This window comes from Maylandia zebra, linkage group LG15 (genome assembly GCF_041146795.1).
Source record: "Maylandia zebra isolate NMK-2024a linkage group LG15, Mzebra_GT3a, whole genome shotgun sequence".
In the NCBI taxonomy this organism is placed as follows: domain Eukaryota; kingdom Metazoa; phylum Chordata; class Actinopteri; order Cichliformes; family Cichlidae; genus Maylandia; species Maylandia zebra.
In genome coordinates, this window is record NC_135181.1 from 21,358,455 (window position 1) to 21,381,839 (window position 23,385).

The following is a 23,385-nucleotide window of genomic DNA, read 5'->3' on the forward strand; positions in this document are numbered from 1 at the left end:
CTTTAAATAAGCACAGAAATGCAAAGTGTATATAAAATGATTACAACTACACCTGTAATGAAAAGGTTAGTACGTGATTATGATAACACCAGTAATACAAATTATAACATAATACCAACAGCGTCAATCAATGTTTTTGATGAGAATAAGAATTAATGCAATGGTTAATGATAATGGTTATGAATAGTAGCAGTAAAATATTTCCCTGATCTCCACAACATGAACAAATTGGAGTCTATTAGACCACTGCAGCACAGTACCTGTAATACAAATAGCACGCTCTAATTGATGTAATAAAATATTATGATCAACAGTATTGAAAGCTGCACTGAGGTCTAACAGGACAAGCACAGAGATGAGTCCACTGTCAGAGGCCATGAGAAGATCATTTGTAACTTTCACTAAAACGGTTTCTGTACCGTGGAAAACTCTGAAACCTAAATACAAAAGGTTAACATCAGCTTACAAAAGAGTTGAAAGAGACAACTGAAAACATAAACTCATATGAAAAGTGTTTACTGAGGTTATTAATTAAGTGAAGGCACAGATGATGGCGCACTTTAAATCTTATAACAGTAAATGTTTTAAATGAAAATACTTGAAGCTTGGTTGCATTAAAGATAACTTTAATAACTGTATGACGTGGTTCCATAAAAAGACACAAGTTAGTCTAAACACTAAACACTGTGCACAAAGAAAAACTGAGAAATTGTTAAAATTGGCTCCTAAAATAAAAATCAAGGAAGTAACTAATATATCCACAAGCAGCACTGTTAAACAGCATAAATAAATACTTTGGTGTGCAAAGGAGCTTAAACAGTTGCCCGATCTTTGTTGGACGCTGTATTTTGGTAGTTGGGCAGCAGGTTCACCATCTGCTGGTTCTTCAGTCCGATTTTCTCCTTTGCTCTGAAAACACAAAGTCGCGTTATGCACATCAACTACAAAGCTACGAGTCTAAAACACCCATGCATTATTATTCATAAATCTGATTGTCAATCAGAACATAAATCAACAGCTTTTCTGATAACTGATTATATGTTTTAGTCAGTTTAAGCAAAAATACTAAATGTGCTGTGTTGGGGAAAAAAAAGTCTCTCAATCTGTACTTACTATAGATACAATAACAGAGATATGACGGGATTTAAAGGGGCTTAATTTTCTTACTGCACTAACTACTCACTTTTCTGGGAACTCAATGTCGTCGATGGTATCGGGCAGCGGTACGCCTCTGGTCTCAGGGAGCAGCAGCACCAAACCTCCAGCCAGGAAAGCCAGAAACCCTACACAACACAATTCAATAATGCATTTAAGCTTTGATAGTCACATTTATCTGACTTTTACTCTCAGAAAACCCACCAAAGATGATGAGTGGCAGCTCCAGCCAGATCACAGCCAGTCTGTAGAGCAGGAATGGAGCCACAATGCCTCCAACATCACACAGAGTGGAACAAACAGACACTCCCAGGTTCCTAAAGACATAAAAACAGCATTTCTTTTAATCTACTAAAATAAAGTATATTTACTTTTTAAACTTTTGATGCGAAGACATGTTTGAAAGGCTAAATATCCACAGTTACATTAGTTATCTACATACAAATACAAAAACAGCTGGATTTGGACAGGTTCTGAAACTGTGACATAAAAGAAAAGGATAAAAGTTCATATTTTGATCAGTTTCACACTTATATTACCAGGTACAGCTTCAAACGGATTTGGCAGCAGTCTAAGCTTTCTGTGAGCACAGTTCTATCAATAGTGATTTGTGATGTTCTTTTGTTATACTGTACACAGAATTTACTGTTGTTTACTGATTACCTTAGTTGATGTATAAATTATACCTGTTCATCCCAAACACAATACATTTTCTGTATTATACCTGACAAACGTCGGGTAGAGCTCAGTGTTAACAAACACCACCATCTCAAAGGTCATCGTGATCCCCAATCGGCCGATGCATGCCACTGCCGTCTTAAGCCAAAACATGCCTGCAAGAACAGACAGAACCATTAAAAGAAAACTTGGAAATCAACGTTCAAGAGCACCAAATAAAATCACTCACTGTCAGGAATAAAGGCAGTGATGAAACAGGAGACTCCAGCTACAAAATTGGCCGTGGCGAAGGGGAGGCGTCGGCCGATGCGCTCAATGGTGAACAGGATGAGGAAGGCGGCAGGAAACTCCACCAAGCCAGAGATGAGGAAGTCGATATAGACATTTCCTCCCAGAATGCCCAGCCTCATGATCAAACCCTGGTAGACGACAGCACTGGTGAACCTGGGAGAAAAAACATCTCATTAACTTCGAATCTTTATCCTAAATTCCATCCATCCATTTTCTTCCGCTTATCTGGAGCCAGGTCGCGGGGGCAGCAGCCCAAGCAGAGAAGCCCAGACCTACCTCTCCCCAGCCACCTCCTCCAGCTTATCCGGGGGAATACCAAGGCGTTCCCAGGCCAGCCGAGAGATATAATCTCTCCAGCGTGTCCTGGGTCTGCCCCGGGGCCTCCTCCCAGTGGGACATGCCCGGAAAACCTTGCCCAGGAGGTGCCCAGGGGGGCATCCTTGTCAGATGCCCGAACCACCTCAGCTGGCTCCTTTCGATGTGGAGGAGCAGTGGCTCTACTCTGAGCCCCTCCCGAATGGCCGAACTTCTCACCCTATCTCTAAGGGAGAGGCCAGCCACCCTTCGGAGGAAGCCCATTTCCGCCACTTGTATTCGCGATCTCGTTCTTTCGGTCACTGCCCACAGCTCGTGGCCATAGGGGCACAGCTCAACCGGTAAATTGAGAGCTTCGCTTTTACACTCAGCTCTCCGTGAATCGCTACCTTATCGTGGTGGAGAGGTTTGTCTGTCCAAGGGATCCCAGGGGCTATGTTGTCTGGGGGCTTTTGCCCCCTGGTAGGGTTTCCCATGGCAAATTGGTCCTGGGTGAGGAACCAGACAAAGAGCGATTCAGAAGACCCTTGTGAGGAAAACATCAAGGGAACAGTTTACCCTGCCCGGGATAGGGTTACAGGGGCCTGGGGAGGGTGCCCAAGGCCAAGCGTCTTGTGGCCGGGCCTTAGTCCATGGGGCCTGACCGGGCACAGCCCGAAAAAGGGACATGGGCCCATCTTCCTGCAGTCCCACCACCCGCAGGAGACACACGTAGGGGTCGGGTGCAATGTGCGTCAGGCGGAGGTCCTGGCGGACCGATTCCCGGCTACCAAGACTGGCAATTGGGAGACTTTATCCTAAATAGATTTTTTTTTTTTTTGATAAAGAAGAGTCATTTATAATAACAGTTGTGTCCTGCTTTAATTGAATCCTTACCAGTTATAGCTGAGGATAAAAGTGTGTTTTCGCATGTTTGGCGTTCTGATCAGGTCCATGAAGGAAGCGGTGGTTGAGTCTGCGTTATCATCTTTCAGGGTCTGCAGGATCATTTATATAACATCACATAGTAAAAGTATTTCTGGTTGTTTTTATGCCTTAGCTTCAGCCTGTTTTACTATGTTTCTCTATGAAAAAAAATCTCACAAAAAATAATGCAGTCTAATCCAATCCAGATCGTGTCTTTTTCATGGAAGGCTTGAAACCACTTATTGCACCTTTTAAAACAGCATGGCTTCAAAGTAGAAGAGTTCAGCTACTGAACTGGCTTGCCTGGAGTCCAGACCTTTCACCAACCAAAAACATCTCGTGTATCATGACATGAAAAACACAACAAGCAAGACCCAGAACTGTTGAGGAGCTACATTTTCATCAGACACAAATGGGACAACATTTCTCTCTCCAAAGTCCACAAACTGGTATTTTCAGTTCTCACACATTTACAGGAATGTAAATCTATTTCTATTTCCTAAAATGTAAGTTTTATCTCACTTAATAAGTCACAATGAATTAGACTTCAAATTGTCATGTTATATGCTGATAGATTTTGATTCCAGGTAACAGATGCAGAGATTTTGTGTCCAATGGCTACCTCGATGTTCTTGGAAAGAGTCATCTTGTTTTCTTTGGCTATGTCCTCTGTGATCTTCACTGCTTTGGAGTTTTGGTTTTGAGAGAGAAGCCATCTCGGAGACTCTGGGATGAACCTGGAAATGTAAAATGTCAACAACAAATCTGTTGTTAAATACAAAACTATTTAAAGGTACAAATTCTTTCTTTTTTTAATTGATAATGACAAATTATCAGTAGGTGCGTGTATTTTTTCACTAAGACAAAGAGATTTTTGGGTTTTATTTTAAGGTTTAATGGGTCGTACAAAGAAAGAACAGGCAAAACAGACAACCCACGTAAGGGTAGCATCTGATAAAATATAGTGCTAAAGGTGCACAGGTTGACATAGCGGCAAAAAACTAAAGGTAATAATATCTTTTCTCCACAGTACCTCTGGTGTAATATACCCTCATTGGCTCTACAAAAGAAAACATTTATTCTAAACCTGCATTTAAAATGTATTAATATGTATATAATAGCTGGATAATGTTTTTTTTAGCATAAGTGAGAAGACTACTCACTTTTATAAAACATTTGGAAATGACTACAAGACACAGATTTCTAACATTTTAAAATCACCTACATGTCACTGAAATTGGCTACAGCCCAAATAAATATGTTAAATAAAAGTTGAAAGATGGGTTAATAAAACTTCATTCATACTGCTGTATGTGGTTGTGGTGACTCTTACCAGTAGTAGGACAGGAACAGGATGTAGGGGATGGTGATGACGACCTGCAGCCAGCGCCAGTCTGCTATATAGTAGGCGAGCAGAGGGAGGATGAGGATGCCGATACTGAAGAACATCTGGTAAATTACTCCGACTGTACGTCTGAACTCCACGCCCACGATCTCTGTGACTGAGATGAATAGAGGAAGGTGTGTGTTGGAGTCAAATTGTTAAATGTTGTCACTGTTTTACTTAAATTTGTAAGTCTTAGTTCAAGCAGCAGGATCAAAGACATGCCTTTGTCTCTGACCACCTCTCCAGCCTGTTGGACAGTGGGGGAGGCTGCATTGTTTTATTTAATGGAACATCCTGTGTGAGGGTTCTGTTTTGTTGTTTAGTAACCTTCCTGCCTTTATGACCCTGCACGCACACGCACACGCACACACACACACCCTTTTGTAACCATAGGGGGGTTTACTATGGGAGGTGCTTGTGTGTACTGTAACTGTTTTCAATAAAAGGCGTTCAGCTCCAAAACCCTGGTTCTGACCAGTCTCCCTTGCTAGCAAGTAAAAGCTGTTCAGGGAATGACTATCCTTGATTGACTGTGGTGAAAAGCAAAGGTAAAGGTTATAAGGTGGTCTTACTCAGCACATATCCAGCTACCCAGCCTCCTTTCACTCCAAACCCATAGAGAGTCCTGAAAACCAGTAAAGATATGTAGTTTGGAGCCACGGCCACCAGGATCCCTGCAACCCCATTCAGCAAGTTGGATATGAGGAAGCTCATTTTCCTGCCAAACCTGAAGTCAGACATCAACAATCATCATATTGCTGTAAGTCCGTCTCACATAATGTCAATTATTTGGTCATGTAAGTGCTAAAAACAACAAGAAAAAAATATAAATAGATAGTAATTTAATGTATTTTGAGTCAATTTTCAATCACTGTCACAATCATAGCCTAACCTGTCAGCCAGGTAGCCAATGGCAATACTTCCAACCAGGAACCCCACGTTCAGAGTGGCCTGAAACATGTCCACCAACCATGCATCCGAGCACACCAGGTCAAACTGGGAAAACACAAAGTGAAAAATGTCCTGAATCTGTCAAAACAAATTGTATGGCATGCTGCCCATGTTTTTGTTCATTTTATGAACAACACAAAATTACCATATTAGTCATTAATAAATCTTTGCTTGGGATATGGACATATTTAGGTTTTACCAAAGTAGTCAGATTCTCTGAGCAACACAGTTCTCTTTTTATTTATGTATTTATTTATGTGTACACACACACACACACACACACACACACACACACACACACACACACACACACACACACACACGTGTACAAAAACAAATTCCCTCTCGCCCCTGCGGGCGGTCAATCCTTCAAGCTCGGGTCCTCTACCAGAGGCCTGGGGGCTTGAGAGGCTTGCGCAGTATCTCAGCTGTATCTGAGCTCTTAGCTGGACAGAGATCGCCGATGTCGTTCCTGGGATCTGCTGGAGCCACTGGTAGGATTTCTGGATATTAGCCACCTTCTCTATCTGCCGGTGGTACATACCGTGCAGGGGCCTGTCCTTCCATGATGGTTCCTCCTCTTCCTCGTCATTCTAGGGTTTCTGTTGCCTGAGGTATTCACTGAGCACGCTGTCAGTTGGGGTCATCTTCCTGATGTATTCCTGGATGTTTTCTGCGTCCTCCTGGTCTGGGGTACTGACACTCATTAGTCCCCAGCCTCCTTCCTTCCACTTAGTGTACAGCCTCAGGGTGCATGACTTGGGGTGAAACCCTCCATGCATGGTCAGGGGTTTCCTGATGTTGATGTCAGTGGCTTCTATCTCCTCCTTTGGCCCACTTATTATCCCAGCAGGGTAGCTGATCACGGGCAGGGCGTAGGTGCTGATAGCCCGGATCATGTTCTTACCATTCAGCTGACTCCTCAGGACTTGCCTGACCCTCTGCAGGAAGTTGGTGGTTGCAGCTTTCCTAGCGGCCTCTTCATGGTTCCCATTCATCTGTGGAATCCCCAGGTACTTGTAACTGTCCTGTATGTCTGCAATGTTGCCTTCTAGTACTTTGTTATCATCCAACTACATTTCTCCAGTCCGACTGACATTCCAATGTCCAGAGGTGTGGACTCGAGTCACATGACTTGGACTCGAGTCAGACTCGAGTCATTAATTTTATGACTTTAGACTTGACTTGAAAAAATGTTCTAAGACTTGTGACTTGACTTGGACTTTTACACCAATGACTTGGGACTTGAATTGGACTTGAACCGGTTTACTTGAAAAGACTTGATATTTTACCCCAAATATAAAATTTAACATGCATATTATATAGAGATTGAAAATGTGACGTCATTCACGGGTAGAACCGCAAAGGATTCTGGGAACTCGTGGCAAGCGGTACTAGCGCACGCAGGCTTTCAATTGAAATCAGTTACACAGCGATAAAAAGAAACACAAAAATGTCAAGAAGCCGTTGTATTATTAACTACAATAGCCGGTCGCATGACAGCCACGGGAAGCCGACGGGTAAAGAGATCGGTTGTTATCGGATTACGTCGTTGAAGAGAAATTGTTCGAGCCATGTTTCCGAAGTAACAAAGACGCGACTGGATTGCAGCCATTCAAAGATCAAATATAACGTCCCAGAACACTCCAGCTCACAGGTTAGTCTGCTCCAAGCATTTACACGAAGGTCAGTGTTTTGTAGTAGTTAATACGTCATTTTCATAACATAACTGGTGATATAGGTTACAAGCAAGTCTGGCGCTGAACAGAAATGGTCGCGCTATGCTCCTTTATTTATTGTGCATAAATAGTGAATTGTCCTGACACAATATTGCGTTTCGCTTCTGTTATTATGGTACATTGACAAAAACATATACTTTTATTCACAGAATAAAACAGTTGTTTTGTATCACTAATTGTCCAGTGCGATTACAGCATACAATATTATTGTCACTGCTACATTTCTGTGACGCTACCAGAAATTATTTCCACTACTAATTAATTACCGTTAAGCTCAAAGGTTATATTAATAAACGGTTAACGAATGTGTATTTATGACGACGATTTGTGAGACTGGTAAACTTATGATACGTACGATGGTCTTTACTTTCTACACGGTGCATTTCAAGGTCCTGTACCCATCCGTCGGTAAACTGTACCTGGGCTTGTTGCAGTGACCGGAAGTTACTAAACTTCACGAGTGTATGCACTCACTCCAAGAACCGTATAATTATAAATATGCATATAAATATGCTACGATGAGATAGCTGACTTCATCTAACTAGCAAATGTTGTCCAGGCTACGTTGGTGATGCAGTTTTTTTAATGTATATGATATTTTTGTCATGCGATTTTAAAGCCGGTGTTGTGCCAAAAAGTGATTGTCTGCCAAAAAGTGATTTCCAGTGTTTCTGTGTATTTTTTATGTGTAATATCTTTACGTATGTTCGTAAATAGACTTCGGTGAACAGGGGATACAAAGGGGTTACATAAAGAATTAAAAAATTATCTGTTTTTTAAGTATCTTTACAACTTGTACTTACATTATAACCAATCCGGTCCTTTATCCCCACTTAAAATATTTTTACAGAACTATTGTAATATTTGCTGCCATTTCTGCTGTGCTCTTGGCCAACTTACTCTTACAAAATACATTTTTAATGTTAATGAGATTTTTTTTACTGCATAAATAAAGGTTATATAAAAGTCGCTGCCAAAAACTGATTGCGGCTTGTATCTTGCTACACGAATGTTGTTTGTGGCTCAAGATGACTTTATGTCATCCATAAGGGATGCATTTGACATATGTTTAACATATTATAGCCCAACAAGTTACTTATAGCACTTTAAATATGAGCAATCGCTTTTTGGCAAATACCGGAAATCAGTTTTTGGCAGACAATCACTTTTTGGCACAACACCGGTCCTACAACCGCATCCAAGAATAACATGCAGCTTATCTCAGAACTGTCGGTGAAAATTATTCTTGGAGCTAGGTTTAATTGAGCTGCATTTTAAAGAGGTGCAATTTCACAATTTGTGTATATTTTCTAAGTTCACTATTTTGTCATGTGTTGAGAAAAACACAGATTTAAAAATGACATGGTCTAATATTTACATTTAGCATAACTGCAACATACTTTTTTTTTTTTTTTTTTTTAAAGACTCGAAAGGACTTGAAAATTTCAGACTTGTGACTTGACTCGGACTTTTACACCAGTGACTTGAGACTCGACTCTGACTTGCCTGACATTACTTAAGACTTGACTTGAGACTTGAGGATAAAGACTTGAGACTTACTTGAGACTTGCAAAACAATGACTTGGTCCCACCTCTGCCAATGTCATTGCTGTATATTCTGGGGGTGTGGATCAGTAAAACAATGCCTCATTCATTCTTGGCATATAGCTTGATGTCATCCATGTACAGGAGATGGCTGACAACTGTATCGGTATCCGTAGCCAGTCTTGTTAATGATCTCAGGGGTTCAGGCCTGTGCAGAACAGCAGTGGGAACAGAGCATCTCCTTGGTAGATCCCGCACCATCCCTTGATGGTGACTTGTGCTATGGGCTTGAAGTTGGCCTCTAGTGTTGCCCCCTGAGAGCCTTCCTTTGATCTTGTATAGCTCTAGGCATCCCAGGATCCAGGATCCAGGCCTTCTCGTAATCAATCCAGGTCTTCTCATAACCAATTAGTGGATTCCCATTCATTTCCTATACTGGTCCCATAGGTCATACATATATATATATATATATATATATATATATATGCATAACAATTTTATTACAGGAAAAGTAGAACACTTACAATGATTGCTGTAAAATGTTATCTGCACATACAAGATAGATGGATATGTATATATATACCCACTTTTTCCCTTCACACATTAAAATCTATTAAATAGAAAAGCCTGAACATTTTTCTGTAAAATCTTTGAGCACCCAATTAAAAAACACTTCACATTGCCAGAGAATGCTTTCTGAATGATATATAGTTACATTTCATTATAATGCAAAAATAAAGCATGCAGAATCTTTTTAAGAAATTCTTTCTCAAAAATAAAGAAAATGCAATTTTCATTCAACTTTCATGTTGGATTGAGCAAATATGACAAGCTGCCCCACAAAAGCAACAATAGCAGTAGACTTAATCTAAATTTTACCAATTATAAATCAATAAAATAACTAAAAAAACAAAATAAATATATTTAAATATAGACAAATATAAATATCTTTATCAGCGTGGGACTTTACAGGTTGGCTTGAATTGTTTTTGCATATTTTAATTAGCCAACACAGACCTTTTTTGCATTTGCCCCAAATTACAGTTCCAGGCTTTTACCTTTAATATTATTTGAGATATTCATGTTCAGACACTGCCGCAGATTTCAAGGTGCAAAAGAAGCAAAAAATTATTTTAAGTCGAGACTGAATGACCCCTTTTTTAAAAAACAAATCATTATTTCTGTTTTCTATATTCCAAGCTGCGTCATGTTGTTGAATTCAGTTTTTTTACTCAAAAAATATTTTGTCTATGTTTTGTTTTTTGGTCTGTGTGTGTTGGCTGTGACCTCTTGTTCCCCCACCTCAGTAACAAAAGACCGTCTTCCCTCGTAGTCGTACTCCCAGCCATGTTTGCAGCTGATTGTGGGAGTTCTGCTGAGGTCCTCCAGCTCCTGTTTGTCACAGGTGAGCTCAGTGGCATTCCAGTCCACCTCGTACTGCTCACAGCTGCTCTGCTGACCAGAGCTGTTGTCCAGAGGTACTGTGAGCCTGCGACTCTCTGCCAGGTTCCAACCGCATGCCTCTCTCCTCTCCACCACTGCAGGGTCTCGACACCAGTGATCAGGGGTGAAACCCTGGAAGACTATCCCGACATACACACCTGCCCATGGCATGGACACCATACACAGCAGGATGAAGATACGCTTCTGGCAGCGGCCAAACTTCCCAGCTTCTTCTAAGATATCATCAAAAGTGGTCATGATTGTAGAAGGGTTTCTTTACTTTAACCAGCTGCAAAAAACACTCAGCCGGAGTCTAATTTGTATGCTGAGCTTCCCTCTGCAGAGTGCCCATTGAAATGCACATGCACTGGGTTTTTAAACAGCACAAGAAGGAGCAAAGGTCCATAGAAATGCGTTGGTACTGCACCGCCTGTTCCCATAGAGCATTAAAAGACGTTTGCTATCCAATTTACTGACGTCAGAGCCCAGCAGAACGTCTGCTTTGGGGATTAATTTACATAAATTCATCAGCGTGGACACATTGGCCTGGACGGTGACACAGTGATGATGTTTAATCAGTTAACATTTAAGAGGTACTTCATTGGAATCTGTTAGACATTAAGAACTGAGAAAGATAAGATCAGCTGAAAGAAAGTTGAGTTTCTTGAGTCTTTTCAGACAAGTCTAAAGAACTTGGACTGACACTAAACGTGCCTTAAAGTTAAGTCAGTCAAGTTAAGCCTGAATCTTGACTTAACAGGATCAAGATTTAATCTTCAAGACAAGCTCGTGTGTTGCTGGAAATCCTTTTGAAGACAGATCAAACTAAGACTCAAGTCTTAACTAGTGTGAAATCATTTTTAAGCAACTTGAAGCCCGAGACAGGATCAAGTTATTGAAAACAAGAGCAAAGGATTCTCCCCCCCACCCAAAATTCTCCTACCACATTGTACCTGAAATATTTTAATATTTGCATAGGTTTTAGTCTCAGCTTCTTTGAGACAAATTTTAAAGACCTAAGACCTATTCTTGGATAAAACCTCATTTTACCCAATAGATGTTAGGAAGTCTCATTCAAGACAAGTTCATTTCATTCAACGTTCAAGGCTCATTCTTCTTTCATACGGTAAGTCAGTCCAGACAAGATGAGATGACAAAAATAAGTTTCAAATTATTGAGCACAAGCCAGATGTCAGGACGTCTTCAGGTCAAATCTCAAGTTCGTCCAAATAAGAACTTAATTGCAATGTTGCCAAAGATGACTTTTAAATAATTTCTTTCTTTTAGAAATTTTGTCAGACATAAAATGAGATTACACCACAAAAGTAATAAACAGCAGATCTCTTATTTATTCAAATAATGCATTATTTTACATATTTTTTATTTTAAATAGGAAAACAGGCAAAGAGCTGAAAACATCAAACATAACCTTACATCAACTAAAACATAATGATGATATCCCATCATACCAAATCACTGAAGAAAGTTTCTTGTGCTTTTTTTTCCCTCTTTTTTCAGTTGGTTTGTGTGCTGCTTGATGTCAGTCTCACATACTAAATTTGTTTCATCATACCCAAATGTTTCCACGACTGTGGACAAAAACAAACAAACAAAAAAAGCACAAGAATGTCCAGTAATAACTTCAAGAAAGAGATGGTTCAGTACAGTACCATGCAGATGAGCCACGGGAACTTTGGTGCAAAGCAGAAACAAATTTAATGCAACAATGAACAAATAACTTCACAAACTTTACCTCCTGCTACTCTGAAATGAGGAGTGCTACAATGTTGAGACTCGGGAGAGATGACTACAAAGTGCCAAACACAGACACTTTCAATTCACCTCTCAGACTAACAGGGTCAGGATTCTGGTAAAAAAACTTTAAGAAGAACAGCTCAAGTTCATATAGCAAAACCACACGCTGAATGAACGAACACGTAAAAGGAAAGTTTATAAAAAGTCTTCGTTACAATCATATTTTATGATAAATACTGATCATAAATATTTCACCTGTTACCAATGTCATTGTCATGTTTCTGGAAACCTGACCATGTGCCGTGTACTCTCATTCTTTAAGCTGTTAAAGGTAGATACACTTGCACTGTTCAGAATTTCAGATCAGTAGCACAATAATATGATTATATGATAAGAGAGTTTATTAAGAGAGTTTTAAAATGTCAAAAGCTGCTTTGGAAATGTTCAGTTTGTAATCAGAGAGAAACAGAAAAAGTAAAAGGAGGAGTGCGATCTGTTTCTACTCTTTGCTATCACAACACTCCTCGAACCCCTTTCTGTGAAACACTGAAGTTTACAGTGCAAATGACAATTATTTTATTAAATGCTGTTTCTTGTTATTTTATCAGTATTTTTTGGGCACGTGGCATCGTACAAAAACGCGCTTAACAATTATGTGTACAAAGCTTTAGAAATACCCTGAATGGCAAATCTTTGTTATTGAGGTTTTAGCAACAAACTCACATTTGAATACTGAGAAAACACAAATATTAATCTACACCAGCAATGCAACGGCAACTAATGTGATGAATATACGATCAAGGGCACGTTTTTTTATGGTAGTAAATGTCTGGCTATGGATCAACAAATGCACTGCAAAGTGATTTAATTAAGCTCAGGATTGTTCACCTCCTTTCCCCAGTTGGAGAAAATGAGAAGTTATTACTGATGTACAGAGATAAAGATTTATGCTACCAAGGGCTGCAGCGCACCCCTTCCTGGTTATACAAGCAGCAACACAGTTTTCAGATATATTTTTTGTTCCAATTACAAGGCTGAAACTCAAAACTTATTATTGCCAGTGAAAGCAAACAGTTGTTTATAGTAGAGGAGTCAAAACCAAAGAATAGTACAGATTATTTTAATTAAAAAATCGTTTTAGCTTTAAATGTGCCTCCCTGTTAGCAGTAATTAGGCTAAATCTTTAGACTTGATGTCTTCAGGGAGTTTGCAAAGTTTTAAACTGACATTTCAGTCAATTTGACCAACCAACCAAATCTGATTAATTAGTGGAAACCTACCAAATAGACTTTCAGTTTGTTTGTTTGTTTGTTTTTTAAACGATTTTCAAAAAGTCCACCTTCCTTTATGAGGGTGTGCTACTTTTCTCTAAACCAATTAACTGGAAAAAATTGAGCTATTTTATTGGTTTTCAGCTGCTCTGCACATCAGAAAGAAGAGTGAAGTGAAAACAGAATAATCCAACCTAATTGTTTTTTGTGATGATCATGTGTCCATAAAATCACCGTATTTGAGGTGTGTTTGTTTTGTAAAATCACCCGGTCTGAGCTCTAACTGTTGTAGAAAAATCAATCTCAATCACGCTGTGTTTACACTGTGCAAGCTTACAGATTTAATTACTCTCATGTGGAAATATGGCATAAAGTAGGTTTCCATTATTACTGACATCCTCTGTGAAAAAGCAAAACAGCCTGCATTTTAGTTTCACTACCATCTTTTGCATCATGCATTTGGCTGAACAGGGCGGATTTCAGCACTACGAAAAGTTGGCTTCACTTTTCACGCAGCAATCAGATCTGAGTACAACAACCGAGCCTGTAAAGTACAAGAGCACACGAGCATGAAAAGGGAAAAAAAAAAAAAATCGATTTCCCTACATTAGTGCCAAGGGTGGCAGTAGAAATATGGCTTTAACAGGACGGGAGGGGACCAAATCAATCCAAAGGAACGCCTCCAGTTTCACTTTCAACTTTCTTCAACCATCCATTCATACTTAAGGCCATCTCCATTTTCACACAGAACAGAGAAACAAACGTAATCAGCTCGGACGAGCCGTTAAATAATCACCAAAACAAACGTGTGAACAATTCACCGGTGAAGACTAAACGAAACGTCCATATTATAGAACATTATCATCTATTTACAACGTCTCTGATCAAATCAAGACAATCAAAGAAATTCAATCCGTTGCTGGACATGATTCATAGATGAAAATGCAAAGTAAATTCATCAGTATGAAGGCATCGTGCTTTCTTTTCGAGGGCAAAGAAGGGGAAAACGGGTCTGCTATAAAAGCAACTGTAAACAGCACGAAAACAAACTGGTGTCTTCATTCCCTTTTTAGAAAGAAGCTGGCACCTTCACTGCCTAAGCTATGGGAATAAATATGACAGTTTTTTCATAAAGTACCTGCGGGCCAATGGAGAGCAAAGAAACAACTCCAAACAGGAAAAAAAAAAGTCTTCCTTATTAAGTACCTTCACACAGTCCACAAGCAGACACACAGCCAGTGTTAGTACCATTAATCAAGGTAGGAAAACAGCTTCAGTTCAAAACACCAGAAGAAAATAGAAGATACATATATAACTTAATTTTCATTCACATCTTATCATGCCTCATTTCAGTGATGATATCAGATTTTCCCTTCTTGTAATGATAGTGTTGTGGTATCATTGTTTACTGTTTGGTGCATATGGTTATGGTGACATGTCTAGTTGACACATCAAGCTGGAAATCACATTAGAAAGAAGCTTTGTGTGCTCCCAGAGTCGATTTTAAGAGCTGGCCTGTTCGTTCTTCATCAGACAAATGTGGCAAGGCTGAAGTATCGGGATTATGAAAGACAATATGGTGGAGTTCAAAAGAACCTTAAGAACACTTTAAATGAGCTGTCAAATAAAAATTATATGTGGACGGTGAACTGGACTGAGTCGGTGTAAGCCGAATGAAGGTGCAGCCCAATAAAATATCCCTAAAGAAAGGAAAGGTTTCTGTCTTCGGTGTGTTGTTGGCATTTCACTGTTGCTATTATGGAGACATTCACTGAGAGAGAAGAGTTCGGATTGGATGGAGAGAACCAGGAAGGACAGAGTGACATCACACCCTGAGGAGGTCCTCGTCACTGTCGTCTTCTTCCCGTTTCTTGTTCGCTGCCGTGTTGTTACCGTGGTTAAGGCCAGAAGAGCGAGGTTTGCTGCTCTTCCTTTTCCTATCTGACTCGTCCAGGAGGCCCACCAGGTCCTCGTCGCTCTCCTCCTGAAATGAAAGACTTCTGTGAGCTTTTGAGAGCAATGGGTGCAATCATTGCTACCATGAACGACTGAGAGGATACCAGAGAAAAAGACAAAGAACTGACTTGCAAGAAGGCGCTGCGATGAGCCGTAGAGTGCTTAGCGAGTCCTGACGATTTTATCACACGTACCCCGGGGACACTCAACACCTCGTCCTCGCTGTCGTCATCCTGATCGTCCAGCGAGAACGACCGCAGACCCTCTGTATTCACAGGCTTGGTCGTGATGTGACCGTTGCTTTGGTTATTCTTGCCACGGTGCGAAGACGATGAAGATGTGGGAGGAGCATCGATCTCCTCCATCAGCCATTCCATCTCCTCCTCTCCTCCTTCTTCATCTGTGCTGACCTGAGTATTTAAAAGGCACAAACAATAAGATGCATATTAAGTTTTTACTCATCTACATGGTTGTTTAAAAAAAGCTTCACTAGAGTATCTGATTTGTAGCATGCTATGGCTTTTTGAATATTCGCTAAGCTATAAAAATAACCTTAGTGTTTAATCATTAGTGATGTAACATGTAATCCTTAAGTTGTCCTTTTTTTATTTATTAATATGATTACTTTATCACTTTATATTATTACCTTAAGAAAAACTTAAGTCCAAGTTCAGGTACAGCTAGAATATGACACGGCTACCACAGCTTCATACAGCCATTTCAAAGTGGGCGTGGCTGCACCAGTGAATACTCAGATGTCTTTGCTGAAATTGGAATAGTGTATTCTCGCACAAATTTAGTTGTAAACGCAGACTCGACTCCGCTGGTTACCAACTGGTTGTACTCTGGTTAGATTTCTATATAAAACCAAAGTTGCCACAAAAATAAAGCTGCTTTGTCATTTGGCAATTTGTATTTAAATCCATGTCCTGGAGCTGCTTCATTTGTGCAGGCATTTGTTAATTTTTCTTCTGGCTGGACTCTGACTCTTTAAGGAGTTGATGTGAATTTCTGAGTATGTAGACAGCAACAGATTTGTGATTTTCGCTGATTTATCACCGTTTATCATTGTCAGAGTCCAGGCATTTGCTAGCTTTCCCCCATTCAATCACAAGCAGATAGCCTTGATGCACCAAAGTTGCTTTGAATGCAGAAACTAACTGCGAGTGGTAGCACAACTGGTCCCCATCTTTGAAGCAACCATTTCAAAGGCAACAAGACTGACAGTTAATTGCTCCAAGTTGAACTCATTTGGGTTGTGCTGCTTTCTCCAGCCATTATTAGCCTAGGAGTGGCTGCAGCATAACATGTTCCTTCTCTAGTTACAAGTTACAGAAACCCTTTAAATAACATGAGGGATCATGTTGGAGTCGGAGTTTTGAATTATTTTGTTTGTTTTGTTTTATTGTGCCATTTGTTATTTTGGCCTTGGCTTCACCCTGAGCAGCAGCTTTATTCCCTGTCAGTGCCAGTAACCCACTCGTGACTCTTCCTTGCGTTATGCTTTCTGATCTTTAGACCGGGGAAAATACAAAGTAACTTTGAAACTCGTTCATTCATTAGCTCAACCAACCTTGGAATATTTATAGGAGACTTGGTTTCCTCTCCTACAACAACCAGCGATCTTCTGCCTCACCAGTTCCCTGGACACAGACAGGTGAGATTATGAAAGAGGCTTTCATACAAAATATATATTTTTAAAAAAATATATATATATTTATATGTACCAAAAATGGATACTCATGGTCTCACCTCCTCTCTCTCTTGTGCAGCAGAAGCCCCATCAGACACACAATTAGAACCACCAACAGGAGGCTCAGCACCACCCCCATTGCTTGGCTCCGCCTAGACAGAGACGGAGTGTCTTCACCGTCATCATTTATCTGCCTGTCAACAGTCCTGAAATTCAATCCAGAGAGGAGACTTCAACATATTTATCTAGTGTTTTGTGCTCTTGGGATTAAAGTCAGATTGTAAAAAAAAAAAAAAAAAAAAAAGACTCACATCAGATCGCACACAGCGTTTGTGTGCCACACAAACAGATACTGGCAATTGTCCGTCTCCAGCATAAACTCCGGGATGCCGACACCTGCTGACGGGTTACAGTGAAACCTTATTGTGGATGAAACCGTTTTGTTCTTCGCGCGGCCACACTCTGACTCAGAAGGCACTATCACATCCACATTTCCTCCTGATGGAAAAACAAAAACATGTTAAGATGCTGTGACCTCCAAATGGAAGGACTCACGCTAAAATGAAATGGCACTTTGTTTCTTATGCAGGTGTGGGTTTTTTGTTTTTTTTTGCACTGATGTCATTGTCAATCACATGCTTTGCAAAGGGTTTTGAATGATAGATCAAAATCCTCTTCTGTTTACCTTTTATGTAGTACTTGGCTTTGTTGGATGAGCCAATCTTGCGGCTGTAGGTGTCATTCTGTTTCACCTGGCAGATGTTGGCACCAAGACATTTAGGCAGGGATTTATTGGTGATACCAGACAACTGGATGTGGTAGATGTAGCGGTCGCCGTTGTTACGAATGTCTCCAGACGCCTGATGGTGGCTAAAAGGCAGAAAAAACCCCAAATGAAACTTTTATGACAGAAAGAATTTTAAAAGTGCGTTTTTTTGCTTGCTGATTGAAACTGAAATTTATATGAGGTGAAGTGTAATGAGTGGATGACACAGGTGAACTCTGTTACCTGAAGTAGAGTGCTCCCAGACTGAAGCTGACTCCAGTTTTAGGAACCTTTATGGTTCCATTTACCATCTGTACCTCCGTTGGTTTCACTGCACAAGCTTCCAGAGTCTCCCAGCCTATCAAGAACTCACATGAACCCTCATCAACCCTGCACAGACAAGAGAATATAGGATATTCAAATAAGAATAAAGCATAACAGGTCTACTTTAAGATGCAGAGGACCAGTTCAAATAACAAAATAACAAAAACAAAACAAGGGCACTGAGACTTGTGGGAAAAAAGACAAATGAAACAAGTTAAAATTGTTTTAAAATAGGCAATGTAAACACAACTTTTATGTGAATATACACAGAGATACAGATCAGGAAAAACAACACGTGACAATTTAACAGGAAACATTTGTTGCATTAATTTCAGACAATGTGATGCAACTGAACAACATTTAGTCTGCTGAGAAATGTTATGTTACTCAATTAACTAAAACTAAAGTTTATGAAATAAAGCAAGAAAAAAAAGAAAAAAATAGCTAAAAAAAATTTGCTATAATCTTAAAACAAATAAACAGGATAATAAATGATTCAAAGTTTAAACATTCTGTTAATTTGATACAGTAATTTAATACCAATGTTGTATTAAATGAATTAATCAAATTTCTACTGAAGGGAAACATTAAAAAAAATCTCTAAAAGAGGTTTTGTTACCTGATAACTTTGGGGTGTCCCACTGTGGAGCCGCAGCTCAGCTGGATTATGGTCTTGGCTTTCTGGCGTTTAGGGCATAATTCATCTCCTGCTGAATAGTTCACAAAAATCTTCCCACCTGTAGAGGAAGGGAAATCTCTTGAGACTGTCGGGATAAAGTTCTCTAACATCAAAAACACTCCTGTGAGAGAAGAAAACAAGACCTAAAGGCAAACAAATGTCTAATCAGTGATCCTTGCTTACACATTTAACTCTTAGTCTACACTGTTTTCAGTTTATTTTTTATAATAATGGTAGTAAAAAACATTTATATAAAATATCCTTTACACAAACTGACACCAATAAATGTAAAGTATTTGCAATGGTTTGCACACCACTGGACTCCATTTTCTGCGTGTAAACTCGGCCCAGGACTTCGGTTTTTCCTGCTGCTGTGCGGCGGCATACGGCTGCATCTTCAGGACAGCCTGGCAGCCCACCACGGATACCCTGACACAGGTTGATGAAATACCTGAAGCCACAGAAACAAAGATGCCAAATTTTAAAGAGTGAGGAATCATAAGACCACAGCATGAGTTTAGAAATTCTTTTTAAGAAAGGGCTAATGCATTGTGACAAAGTGGAGAAGCAGTTGTAATTCTCTCCATTTGTCCCATATGTGTTTACCTTTTTTTTTGCACATTGTACACATTATTCTGTTTCTATGTATTTGCTATGATTTGCTATTTGTCAAGTAACATTGCTTCACTCACTATCCCGGGTTTGTTTGTGTAAGCGTTTTGTTGCCGGCAAATCAAACATTCTGCAAATTAAGACAAATACTAAGTTATGTTTCTTTATACTTTATTATGTTACAGATTAAGTCATTTGTTCATACTTACTCTGTTTGACTTTTCAGTCATCATGAGTGTCAGGTGTGGGGAAACGCCCGCTTGGCATTTCCTCATTTTAAAGTCCTGATCATGTCACACATGACATCATCAGGTCAAACCATGTGGAGGGGTTTCTTTTTCCAGAGAGATGCTTCCTTTTGTTTGTGTTAATGTTTAAAGGGATTTGTTGAATGTTTTTCCTTTTGTTAATACTGCCATTTAGTTGTGTAAATGTGCATATTAGAAGTGTGTAGAGGTTTTGTGTTTTTAGATAACCTGAGTAGAGTTTTAGATCCCTCAGTTGAGTGAGTGGTACTGGCTGGGCAATTGGAGGGAAATTGATGGCCCTATTTAAAGCCAGTCTCTACCAGATGCAGGAGAGAGGAGAGGTGAGCTGTGTCACCAGAGCCATGTTATGTTGAGTTTTGTTAAATGAATTGATTTGGGGAAAGTTTTGTTAAGTTATACATTAAATTAAGTTCACTGCAAATAAATTGCTCACCTTGGAAACCCAAAATGTCTGCATAGTCTGCTTCCCTACCACCTTCCTTGATGTTCGAGTGTGACTACTTCACAAATGGTGGCAGCAGTGGCTCCAGGCCAGTAGGTAGCAGCAATGCAGAAAGGGGCCAGACCAAAAAAGCACCAAGTGCCAATGGACTCTGCAAGTGAGGAGCCTCCAGTGCTCAATCAGCTAGAGGAAGCAGAGCAAGAGCAAGGTACTGAACTGCATAACCTTGCTGAACTTTCAAACCTCCTGCATGGTTTTATGAGGCAACAAAGCGACAGAGAGGCCCAATGGGAACTGGAGAAGCAGCGGCAGGAAGATCGCTGGCGGAAAATTCAGCACCAGTTCACTCAGCTCCAGCAGGAAGTGCAATCAGAACGTCGAGAGCATCAGCTGTTGGTGGAAGGTGCAACAGCAGATTCAGAGACACGTTTGAGGCCTACTGCGGAGCATCCAGCAATGCCTCAGTTACAATCTAACTCAGCATGAGCGCACCACATGCGTTTTTATTGAGGAAAAGCCATGTGTGGCTCTTCTGGATTCAGGAAGCAGCCGTACCTTGGTTAGGCAGGAATGTCTTCCTAGGGATGCTACATTTTGTGGCAAGGTAAAAGTTTGGTGTGTTCACGGTAATGATGTGGATTACCCAATTGCCAACATTAATATTCAGATTGACGGCAAGCTGTATTTACTTTCCGTGGGAGTTATGAGTAAACTGCCATATCAGGTTGTGTTGGGCCGTGATCTTCCCATTTTGCGAGATCTGATAGCCAGGGGAGAGGAAATCAACCCAAGTGTTACAGCTGAGTCTATGGTAGCAGTCACCAGGTCAAAATATAAGCATCACGCGGAAGAAGGTTTAGGTTGGGGTGAATTTCCTTTCGCTAACAGTGATGTTCCTGATTTTGAAGGATTAAGTCAGGGTCGCATAAGAAAGAGCAGAGCCCAGAGACAACAGGCTAAGCTGAGGGGGACAAAGTTCACTGAACCAGTTCCAGTGCCACAATGTGATGAATTACTAGTCGTACCTGATGAAATAGCTCAGCTTCAAAGAGAGGATCCATCTCTAGCTCCCCTGTTTTTAAAGAGTGTCACAAACGCAACAGAGGTCACTGAGAGAGGCAGAGAGCTATTTTTCCTAAAGGGCGAGCTATTATATCGCCGTAGTAGGGTTGGAGACCAGTTGGTTGTGCCTAAGAGTTTAAGATCCACAGTACTGCAGTTAGCTCACTCAGTCCCTTGGGCAGGACACCTGGGTCAAGCCAAAACCTTCTCTCGTATGTCAACTAGATTTTACTGGCCACAGCAGTTTACGGACACTGTGCAGTTTTGCAAGTCTTGTCCCGAGTGTCAGTTAACAGCACCCGGAAGGAAAGGTGACAGGGCTCCCCTGATCCCTATGCCAGTCATAGACACCCCGTTCTCTCGTGTTGCGATGGACATCATAGGCCCATTAGAGAGGAGCAGTGCAGGGCACAGGTATATTTTGGTAGTGTGTGACTACGCTACAAGATATCCCGAGGCTTTCCCCTTAAAAAAGGTTAAAGCTCGTCAGATTGCCAACTGCTTAATACAAATGTTCTCGAGGGTAGGCATCCCAAAAGAAATCATTACTGATCAAGGGTCCAACTTTACACCTAACTTCATGAGAGAAGTCTATAGATTGCTGGGGATCAAAGGTATTAAGACAACTCCCTACCACCCACAAACAGATGGCCTTGTTGAACGTTTCAACAAAACCCTTAAAGCTATGTTGAGGAAGTTTGTGAAAGATACAGGAGCGGATTGGGACCAGTGGCTTCCTTTCTTGCTCTTTGCCTACAGAGAGGTACCTCAAGCTTCCACAGGGTTTTCTCCTTTCCAGCTCTTGTATGGCCACGCTGTCCGGGGTCCCCTTGATGTGTTGAAAGAAGCTTGGGAGGCTCCAAATCCCAGAAAACAATGCAATGTTCTTTCATATGTACTGAAAATGAGAGATAAGCTTGAGGAGCTCCAAGAGCTGGCCAATACTCATCTGGTTGGTGTCCAACAACGTCAGAAGCAGAGTTATGACAAAGCAGCTCGTAGGAGGATTTTTCAAGAGGGACAAAAGGTTTTGCTGCTTCTTCCATCATCTGAGAACAGTCTCCTTGCCAAGTGGCAGGGACCATATGTGATCAGTAGGAAAGTGGGTCCAGTTACCTATGAACTGTACATGCCTGAGCGTCGCAAGAAGCATCAGATATTTCATGTCAATTTGTTGAAAGAATGGTGTGATCGGCCAGCATCTTCACTAGAGTGTTGGGCTCGTGCCGTGGTCGAAGAGGAGGAACCACGGGAGCTGTTCTTTCCTTCTCCAGCAGGTCAACAACTAGTTCCTGATGTGAGTCATCTTACTTCCAAACAACAGACAGAGGTGAAAGCAATTATGCCTGCTGATCTTTTTAGCACCAAACCAGGTTGCACCAATCTCATCCAACATGAGATACATCTCCACTGTCCCAATCAAAAACCTATTAGGGACACCACCTCACGGGTTCCTGCGAAGCTGATGCCAGCATTAAAACAAGAGGTGGAAGACATGCTTGACATGGGGGTCATTGAGCCATCTAGAGGTGAGTGGTGTAGTCCAGTGGTTCTAGTGCCAAAGAAAAATGACCCTAAACAGAGATTTTGTGTGGATTTCTCTAAACTCAATGCTGTTTCTGCTTTTGATGCTTATCCGATGCCAAGAGTAGAGGAACTGATTGAGCGTTTGGGGAACGCTAAGTATCTTACGACATTAGACCTTTGCAAGGGCTACTGGCAAGTACCTTTGACTGAGTCTTCGAAAGATTTGACAACTTTTAGAGTTCCCAGTGGACTTTATCGCTTCAGAACAATGCCTTTTGGTCTGCACGGTGCACCAGCCACATTTCAGAGGTTGGTGGACGAGGTTTTGAGAGGTGCAGATGGGTATGCTGCAGCATACATTGATGACATTGTGGTGTTTAGCGAGACCTGGGAGGATCATGTTCAGCATCTTTCTGATGTCTTTCAACGGATTAAGAGAGCCGGGCTTGTCATAAATGCACACGAATGTCACATTGCTAAGTCTGAGGTGGAGTACTTGGGTTACGTACGTCATTGGGGGTGGGGTCATCCGCCCTCAGGTGTCAAAGATTGAAGCCCTACCCACCTCCTACGACCAAACGGAAAGTGAAATCGTTTTTGGGTCTGGCTGGGTGGTATC

The 23,385-nt window shown here is 40.8% G+C and overlaps 2 protein-coding genes across 2 annotated transcripts in view; both read right to left on the reverse strand.

The window, feature by feature from the left end:
- Window positions 1-609: 609 nt before the first annotated feature.
- On the reverse strand, window positions 610-10,809 carry LOC101476231 (solute carrier family 22 member 2). The gene is made up of 11 exons (XM_024799522.2): window positions 10,270-10,809; window positions 5,625-5,728; window positions 5,305-5,459; window positions 4,679-4,847; window positions 3,968-4,082; window positions 3,316-3,416; window positions 2,063-2,277; window positions 1,880-1,988; window positions 1,360-1,472; window positions 1,184-1,283; window positions 610-909 (listed from the first exon to the last, which is right to left on the reverse strand). The coding sequence occupies exons 1-11, from the start codon at window positions 10,666-10,668 to the stop codon at window positions 813-815; spliced, it is 1,677 nt and encodes a 558-aa protein (XP_024655290.2). The 5' UTR covers window positions 10,669-10,809; the 3' UTR covers window positions 610-812.
- A 930-nt stretch (window positions 10,810-11,739) lies between these two features.
- igf2r (insulin-like growth factor 2 receptor) overlaps window positions 11,740-23,385 on the reverse strand; it is a 53,174-nt gene continuing 41,528 nt past the window's right edge. Inside the window, exons 42-50 of the mRNA XM_004550672.6 lie at window positions 19,169-19,305; window positions 18,795-18,912; window positions 18,095-18,241; window positions 17,771-17,955; window positions 17,397-17,583; window positions 17,145-17,291; window positions 16,966-17,035; window positions 15,521-15,802; window positions 11,740-15,420 (exon numbers count right to left, since the gene is read on the reverse strand). Coding sequence (XP_004550729.2) covers window positions 15,262-15,420; window positions 15,521-15,802; window positions 16,966-17,035; window positions 17,145-17,291; window positions 17,397-17,583; window positions 17,771-17,955; window positions 18,095-18,241; window positions 18,795-18,912; window positions 19,169-19,305 — 1,432 coding nt within the window. The 3' untranslated portion in view covers window positions 11,740-15,261. The remainder of the gene's footprint in view (window positions 15,421-15,520; window positions 15,803-16,965; window positions 17,036-17,144; window positions 17,292-17,396; window positions 17,584-17,770; window positions 17,956-18,094; window positions 18,242-18,794; window positions 18,913-19,168; window positions 19,306-23,385) is intronic.